General features: G+C 46.7%; 1 protein-coding gene across 1 annotated transcript in view; it reads left to right on the forward strand.

The window, feature by feature from the left end:
* Nucleotides 1-5,469, forward strand: part of ALDH1A3 (aldehyde dehydrogenase 1 family member A3) — a 38,932-nt gene extending 33,463 nt beyond the window's left edge. The window contains exon 13 of the mRNA XM_040493806.1: nucleotides 3,566-5,469. Within this exon, the coding sequence (XP_040349740.1) occupies nucleotides 3,566-3,638 (73 nt within the window). The 3' untranslated portion in view covers nucleotides 3,639-5,469. The remainder of the gene's footprint in view (nucleotides 1-3,565) is intronic.
* The last annotated feature ends 3,653 nt before the right edge of the window (nucleotides 5,470-9,122 follow it).

Consider the following 9,122-nt stretch of genomic DNA (forward strand, 5'->3'; position numbering starts at 1 on the left):
CCGCCACGGATCTTCAATCCCATTTGTTAGCGGTCATCACTGTTCAGTCATTCATTCTGTTCATGTGTTCCTTGGTTCACTCAGCAGCTGTTTAATGAGCACCTTTAGTGCACCAGGCACGTGCTGGGTTCTGAGCACATAGCAGTGAACATATGATCCAGTCTCTGCCCCTTGCAACGTTATGATGAGGTCTACTAGGAGAATGGCTGGGCTCGTGGATGGCTTTGCATGCCAAGACAGTCATGACTGGGCAGGAAACCCATTAGGAGACGCCACAGTGGGTTGAATAAGAGCAGCATGAACTTGAACTCTGGCAGTGATTGCAGCAATAGGAAGAACGAGGCGATTCATGTACTTCATCCTATAGGAATGGTTGAATACTGGACTTAATAGTTCATGAGCTAATGCAGCGTGCTTTCATCATTTGGTGTACTTCTGTTTACTAAGTTGATAAATCCTTAACCACTTTGGATTTTTAAAAAATTTTTTTTGAATGTTTATTTATTTTTGAGAGAGACAGAGACAGAGCACCAGCGAGAGAGGGGCAGAGACAGAGGGAGACACAGAATCCGAAGCAGGCTCCAGGCCCTGAGCTGTCAGCACAGAGGCCGACACGGGGCTCGAACTCATGAGCCGTGAGATCATGACCTGAGCCAAAGCTGGACGCTCAACTGACTGAGCCAGCCAGGCACCCCAACCACTTTAGATTTTAAACAGTGCAACACAATATGCTCACTGTTAGAAATATTTTGTAATCTTTTCTAAATGTAGCACAAGATACAAAGGCCCTATGCATTTTCTTTGCATGCAGTGGGTGTGCATGTGTGCGTTCTTTACTGTTTTCAAATGAAATGGGAGAGAAAGCTACTTTTTGCTTTTGAGAATGGGCTTTGGATACCCTTCCGTCCTTTGCATTAAGCGTCTCCCATGATGGACTCTTGTGCTGTTTCCAAGGGCTTTTGCTATTACAAACCATGCTGGTGTTCTTTCATGTGCAGAAACCTTTAGGCACTCGTGGGAGATTGTTTTCAGAATAAATTCCTAAAATTGGGTAATCCGCCACACGGAACATGAGCTTTCCACTCTTTTCGTTTGCCTGTCTTTAATTGTGAGGGTATCGAGCGCATTTTTAACACTTACTAAGTAATCTGTGTTTGTTTTTCTGTGAACTGACTGTTCATGCCCTTTGTTGATTTTTCCATTTGGTTGTGTGTGGGTTTTTTTTAAATTGGGTTTTAAGAGCTCTTTGTATGTGAAGGAAAACAGCACTGTTTCTTAGAATTGTGAACATAATTTTTTTCTAGTTTGTCATTTGTTTGTGGGGGTGGGTAGATGGATTTCCTGCTCTATGAAAGTTCAATTCAGCATTCTGCATAGGGCTTTTATATTTTGTGTTACGTTTAGAAAAGATTACAAAATAATTCACTCATTCTCATGGGTTCTTGAACTATTTGTTTTAGGGAACTACCAAAAACTCTCAGAGACATATTAATTCAAAATAATGATGTTACTTTCTGGCATTCATTTTTTGCCTAGCACATAGGAGGTGCTCTATACTAAATTATCTCCAATCATTATAACTGCAAGGAGGTGATGATATGCCCATTTTAAAGATAATGAAATGGAGGCTCAGGGAAGACAAAGAACTTGCTTAAGCTACATTGGTCTAAACCAGTGGTTCTCCAACTTGAGCTGCATCAGAATCCCCTGGCTTGTTAAAACACAGATTTCTGGGGGCACCTGGGTGGCTCAGTCAGTTAAGTGTCTGATTGTTGATTCCGGCTCAAGTCATGATCTCATGGCTTTGTGAGATCAAGCCTGGAGTTGGGCTCTGCACTGAACATGGAGCTTGCTTGGGATTCTCTCTCTCTGCCCCTCCCCCACTCGTGTGCATGCTCTCTCTCTCTCTCAAAATAAATAAATAAGTAAACAAACTTTTTAAAAATGTTAAAAAAAAAACCACACAGATTTCTGGATCCCACTTTAGTAGGGTGTATTAGTTTTTTTGTTACTGCTACAGTCAATTGCCACAAAATTCGTGGTTTAAACAGCATAAATTTATGATTTGATACAGTTCTGGAGGCTCCAAATCTGACAGTCTGCAGGGCTACCTTCCTTTCTGGGGACTCCAGGGAAAGAATATGTTTTCTTGCCTTTCCTGGCTTCTGGAGGCTTCTCACATTCCTTGACTGGCAGCCCCTTCCTCTATATTCAAAGCCAACAATGTTGCACCTCTCTGAACCTGCTTCCATAGTCTCATTTCCTTCTGACTTCCTTCTTCTTACATTTTTAAGGATCCTAGTGATTACATTGGGCCCATGCAGGTAATCCAGAATAACCTCCCTGTTTTAATTTGCAAATTTAATTCCATCTGCAACCTTAATTCTCCTTTGCCACCCAGGTGCAGCGGGTTGAGATGTGGTCACTTTGAAGGGGGCATCATATCAGGGGCAGGGTAGGGGGCCTGAGAATCTGAATTCCGAGCAAGTTCTGAGGTGTTGCTGAGGCTGCTGGCCTGGGGACCACCCTTTGAGAACCCCTGATCTAAGGGGTGAAATGGGACAATGTCTCAAGTCTTCCTAGCGACAGAGCCTCCAGGGGCCACCTCTGCGTCTACCTCTTTTCCTCAACAAGTACACATTTTTATGTGCTTAACAGCAGAGCAAGTGTTGGAGAGGCAGTTGAATCTGTCCAAAGTTGCATCTCAGTTCTGGGAAGAGGGACCGCCTGGAGGATGGCCCATGATGCCCGAGAAGGGTCAGCTGGGCTCTGCAAGACTTAAAGGAGGGACAGATAGCAGAGAGGCTAACTCAAAGGCTGTGGTCCCCCTTGTGTCCAGGCTGTGCTAATGTCTGCTGCCATCACTGCTCTGGGCTGGCCTTATTCTCCCTACAGCTGGTCCCCAGCTGCAGACTCCGAGGTCAACTCCAGGCTCTCCATGTCTCTGCCCCTTGCACATCCTCAGGTCACATCTCCAGCTCCCCTCCTTATTCACCCATGCAGGCCCTCTTCTCGCTCTGTACTCCCCACTCAGGGAATCCACCTCTTTATTTCCATCCCTTTTTGTTCTTTAAAGACAAGCACTTATTCCTTCTGAAAATATTTCCAAAGCATCACACACCAAAAAACGTGATACTTACTTATCTCTTTTATTTATTTAAGTCTATTTATTTACTTATTTATTTATTTTGAGAGAGAGGAAGGGAGAGAATCCCAAGCAGACTCCGCACTGTCGGCACAGAGCCTCATGCGGGGCTTGAACTCACAAACCGTGGGCTCGTGACCTGAGCCAAAATCAAGAGTCAGACGCTTAACCGACTGAGCCACCCAGAAACCCCCCCGAGAAACGTTATATTTAAGCTTAACTTATAGATCCCGTTACTTAAACATAGTAATGATGTTACAGTCCTGGCTTCTCCTCTATAAAGTCATCACATTCTGACCTTTTGCGTAGACTCCGAACTGCCCCCCAGAGTAGTGACCAACCAAGCGTTTGAACACAGGTTCCCACAGAACGGCTAAGTGACATGCCCATTTTATATTCTCCTCTTTTCTGTAATTACAGTGGTGAATATGCGCTGGCTGAATACACAGAAGTGAAAACGGTCACCATCAAACTCGATGACAAGAGCCCCTGAGGGAACGAGGGGCTCCTGCCTCAAACGTTGGACAGCCGAATGTGGCAGATCAAACTTGCCGAAGAAAACGTGCATTGCCCGCCTTCCTGGGTCACTTTGTTGTGGAGACTTTACATCTACTGGATTTGAACGATTTTTCTTTTCCTCTCACACTCCTGTGTTATTGACCATTATGTTGTGTGTGAAATTGTAGTCCTGCCTGGGGGTGGAGCTATTGGCCGTTTCTGTGTTTCCCTTTCAACCAGGTCCCCAGGGACAGTAAAGAGGCTCAGGGTGTGGCCAACGGGAAGTGGCATTTCAAGTATCCAGCGGTCACTTACAAATGTTTTGCCGGCTCTGACTCCAGTAAGAACTTGGAAAAACTCCCGGGTTGTTCTGCAAACAGAGCCCTGCACCTGTGGCTTCCTCAGGGTCACCTGCCCACAGAACAAGCCCTTCCCAGCATTCAGTGGGAAAGAAACAGCGTTAAGTTAAAAACAAAAACAAAAGCAGGACTGTGAGGAGCCAAAGTGGGGAGTTCTGGGGAGTCCAGTACTATGGAAGGGTACTGAAGGTCTTGGGTGTGAATGGGCGTGCGTCTTCAAGGACTGCATCTCGACATTGACCATGGGACTCCGCTCAAAAACCAGTGTTCCTTTTGGAATATGATCGAATCAGCGCCCAAACTGCTTATCTAAAACTATGTCACGGTCGACCTTAACCAAGGCACTTTCTTAGGCAGAGAACATCGCTGGTGTCACCATTGCTGCTAAGGACCCAGTGCTCTGACACTACAAGAGCATAGCCAATGCTAGGATAATTAACTCTCGTGTTTGACAAATCAGAGCCACACTCCGCTTTTACAGAATATCAATTTCTACCTTGCATTAATGGTTTATGATCAGCCTATGTAGTTTTCTTTTTCTCCAGTTTGGTTATCTGTTTTAGACTAGCAAAACATACACAACTGGAAAGGCCATTGGCTGTTGTTCAAATACAGCCTGGCTTTTTTAAAGTCCTATTTTGATATTAATTAATGATTAATTAACAAATAACACCCAGACTCCGTGGAAGAACTGGGTCTCCTACTACAGTGGCCTGAGTACTGCACTAACATGTTGCGAAATTTTCTTTTCCTGTGTGTGCAAATGCTGTGCAATTCCAAGTTTTAAAGCGTTCCCAGATAGCTTTTAAAAAACGAAAACCAAACGTAACTGCGTTATTTGGATACTTCTTTTACCGTTACTAACTAGTACTTTTCTAATGGTGCTTATGTTTGGGAATTAAATTATGTTTGAGAATTAAATTGGGGGGAGGGCAATAATACAATTAAAATCGACATCAAAAGCAGTGTACGGATGAAGAAAGTCCTATGTGAAATGGGTTTATCGTTCTTGTCAGAAATAGGCAATACGCTATTCACCTTCTCTGCATCAGTTAACACATCACTTAAACTGTCAGCAACTTGCTAAGTCAGGATTTGACTTCAGACACTGAATTTTCAGGATTTTATCTCAAGCAACTTTAGACACTAACCTTGATAGTAATACATTAGAGGGTTCTTAATCTTCTGTTGTATAATAATGCCTTTAATATGAAATGCTACATTATTTATAATTGGTATAGTTATGTATCTTTTTATAGTTGTAAGTAAACAGAGGTGGTATATTTAACCTTCTGTAATATACTGTATTTAGAAATGGAAATCTATATAGTATTAGATTTCACTTCTTTTAAGGTTTACTCCTGTGGTATGGTTTTAAGAAATCTATTGGCCTGGGAATTCCAACCCTAACTGCAGATTGTGTTCAACAACGCAACGATGATAAAATAAAATTGGATATTTGACAAACATGTTTTTTCCTTTAAGGACCAAACTCATTTTAATTCTATCGGTGGCCTTCCTCTTTCTCAGACCTTCAGTACAAAATGGCTTGGAGTCAAGCAGTATCAGTAGTTGAAGATGAAAATTCCATTTGCTGAATCCATCAGGCCACACATTTAGCCTGTGTGGGAAACCCGCTTGCGTGGGTTTGTGGGTGGAGGCAGGCAGCAAGCTTGGCTTCAGAGGCTGTGCGTCTTAGTTGGTGAAGTTGAAGCTGTCACCTAAGCTGCCCGAGTCTGTTTTGGTGAGGGTGTGATTGTGGAAAAGGGTGGGAAGGACAGCACGGGAATTGAGGGGAAATAGAATTTAGGGAAAATACTGCATCCCACTTCTGTGTGCACAGGTTTGCATTTTCGTCGCGAGGATCTGAGTGTTTGGGTCTCACCCACCTTAAGTTTCTAAGGCTTTGAACCAAGAAGCTTCAATCACCAAGTCGTGAGCTGACACAGGTTGGGCCAAGAGCATCCTTTGTTCACTTTGGCCATGAGGTGGCAGGGTGCCACCTTTTAAGTGAAAACTTAAGGGAGGCTTGGATCAGATTTATCTTTTAAAAAAAAAAATTTTTTTTTAATGTGTATTTATTTTTGAGACAGAGAGAGACAGAGCATGAAAGGGGGAGGGTCAGAGAGAGAGAGAGGGAGATATAGAATCTGAAGCAGGCTCCAGGCTCTGAGCTGTCAGCACAGAGCCTGACGCGGGGCTCGAACTCACAGACCATGAGATCATGACTTGAGCCGAAGTCGCACGCTCAACCAACTGAGCCACCCAGGCGCCCCGAGATCTCTCTTAATGTATACACTTAATGTATGTATGAATTTCTTTAGAGACTTTCCATTTCTCAAGCTAAATGTCAGCAGAAAATTCTAGAAAAATGGCCTTTTCCTTCATTTGGTTTGCTCTCTGACGGGAACCATTCTGGGGGCACAGACTGGCCATCATGTGTGTGGATGTACATGCCTGCACTTGTGTGTTTGTGGTGGGAGGGGGCCACCAGAGGTGGGCACATTCTCTAAAAGCAGACCCTTTGGAATCTCCTAGATTTTCCTGATAGTGGATTAATAATTTTTTTGATGTTTATTTATTTTTGAAAGACAGAGTGTGAGTGGGGGAGGGGCAGGCCCCAGGCTCGGAGCTGTCAGCACAGAGCCTCATGTGGGGCTCGAACTCCCAAACAGTGAGATCATGACCTGAGCTGAAGTCCCACGCTTAATGGACCGAGCTACCCAGGTGCCCCTGGATGGAGAATTTTTAATGTCCTTTCCCCTAGCATATATCTGACTTGAGCTTGAAGGTGGATAATAAGGGATTTTTTTTTTTAATTTATTTTAGAGAGAGAGAGAGACAGAATGCAAGTGGAGAGAGGCAGAGAGAGAGGGAGACACAGAATTCGAAGCAGGCTCCAGGCTCTGAGCTGTCAGCACAGAGCCTGATGTGGGGCTGGAACTCACGAACTGTGAGAACATGATCTTAGCTGAAGTTGGCTGCTTAACTGACTGGCCACTCAGATGCCCTAAGGGATTTTTTTTAGGTGTCCAGGAAGTAATGTCTGAGGAAAGTGAGTTCCCAGCTGAAGAAATGACTAGAAGACAGTGTGGGTGGGGTGGTGGGGTAGCAGTCAGCCACAGAAAACAGTGGGAGTGGGGAGGGGGGCAGCAGTCAGTCACTAGGCCTTAAGGAGGCAGAAATGTTAGGTCGGGGAGGTAGTATCCACCTGACTCCACCTTAGGAAGTGTCATTCCAACATGAGATGCTGAGAACCCGGGTAGGCAGAGCAAAAGCTAGAGGACGAGCAGTCAGTGCGGGTCAAGAAGCAGCAAGAATAAATCCTAAATGACCTGTAATAACCTTCCCATGCAAACCCATGACAAATGCATGCCTAACGAATAGAGTTAAATGCTGGGATGCAATCAGCTCAAAGAAGTCCACTCGGCTGTTCCCTACTTTGTAGACATTCCCTAGCCTATTCCCAAACTCATGTAAAAGGGAAGTTCAGTTGCCCCCTGCCACACTGGCCACAGGAGCCCCGGGTACAGGGCGTGCTCTTCCCCCTGGCGCCGCTAGATGGCGGGGCCGTGCTCCTCGGAGTCGCCGCACCGCGATTGCCGCGCTCACTCAGGGAGGCGACGCCACGCCCTGCAAATTATTAGGGACTTTTCGGTAGCAATCACACTGCTGCCTTTTGAGTGCTGGAATTGGGACCGAAGTATTGAGGACAGGATTGCAAAACTGCACCCACCCTTTTGCAAGGGCGTTCCGTGGCAGGAGAGCTGGGGGCGCGGCCTCCTGGGAGCAGAGCAAAGCTGCCCGATTGTGCCCTTGCCAAGGGGCCACTACTGAGAGCGTCCTCGAGTTCGTGCGGGGGTCGTGCGGGGGACCCTGCGGCTGCCTGGCGTTTGTGAAATGGCAGTGAGGGTGGTGGCGATTTGTCTGTCTTACGCTAAATCCTGGGAATGTTCCAGTCATAACATTACATGAGTCTAGGGTGCGGGTCCTGCTGGGCTGCAAACCATTTACTTTATTCCAAGCAGGCTTCTCTTGCTGGGGTGGGCACGTGGAGCCAAATCTGATGCCTGCCCGCAGCATGGACGTGTGTCTTTGCGATCTGCGTTCGTATAATGGCCGCAGGGGTGTGATGAACATACTTACATTAGGTTGAAACCTAAGAAATTGCCAACATTCCATGTTTTATCTCCCCCGCCAAAACGCCCCACCCAATTAAAAATGATTCACCGGGGCGCCTGGGTGGCGCAGTCGGTTAAGCGTCCGACTTCAGCCAGGTCACGATCTCACGTTCCGTGAGTTCGAGCCCCGCGTCAGGCTCTGGGCTGATGGCTCAGAGCCTGGAACCTGCTTCCGATTCTGTGTCTCCTTCTCTCTCTGCCCCTCCCCACTTCATGCTCTGTCTCTCTCTGTCTCAAAAATAAGTAAACGTTAAAAAAATAAATAAATAAATAAATAAAAATGATTCACCAAATAGTGACATCCTCATACATCCATCCATAATTAAATTGGTACATTCATGTGATGGAAGGGGTACAGTTTGCCAAATACGAAAGCTTTAAAAATATGTATTTCCATAACGCCCTATAGTTGTACATAAGTGACTATTCCCGGCCTTTTAAATATTTACTGCGAGTCTACGCCTAACAGCTGCAAGTCAGAGGTTAATTGGCATATTTAGCTCCCCGAGCAGAGCAGAGGGAAAGCTGGGTTGAGCTGAGAACCTACCAATCTTGTCGCTGCGCGTGCCCCGAGACGAGAGAGCAGGGGACCCAAACCTGGAGGAGACCTCGCGCTACAAGAAGGGCTCGCGGGCCTTGCGGCCTCCAGGGTAGGAGCGGCGAATCTTGGCACCTCCGGCTTTCGGCTAGGGAAACTGAGGCAGGCCACCGTAGGGACCCCTGGCGCCCCTCGTGGGCAGAAGCAGCAGCGGCCGACCTTCACCGCGCGCGCTCTTCGCGCCGCCCGCTCACCCGCCCGCCCGCGGGCCGCAGGATTGAGGAAGTGCGTCTGGGCCCTGCCCGGCCCCGGCGCTAGCGGCCGGAGGCGCAGGGGGGCGGAGGGCAGGGGGACGGCCAGGCCCCGGCCCGCTGGAGTCCGCCCCTCCCGGCCCGCGGGCC

The sequence above is a fragment of the Herpailurus yagouaroundi genome, unplaced genomic scaffold (assembly GCF_014898765.1).
Source record: "Herpailurus yagouaroundi ecotype Mexico unplaced genomic scaffold, PumYag 185, whole genome shotgun sequence".
Classification (NCBI taxonomy): Eukaryota; Metazoa; Chordata; class Mammalia; order Carnivora; family Felidae; genus Herpailurus; species Herpailurus yagouaroundi.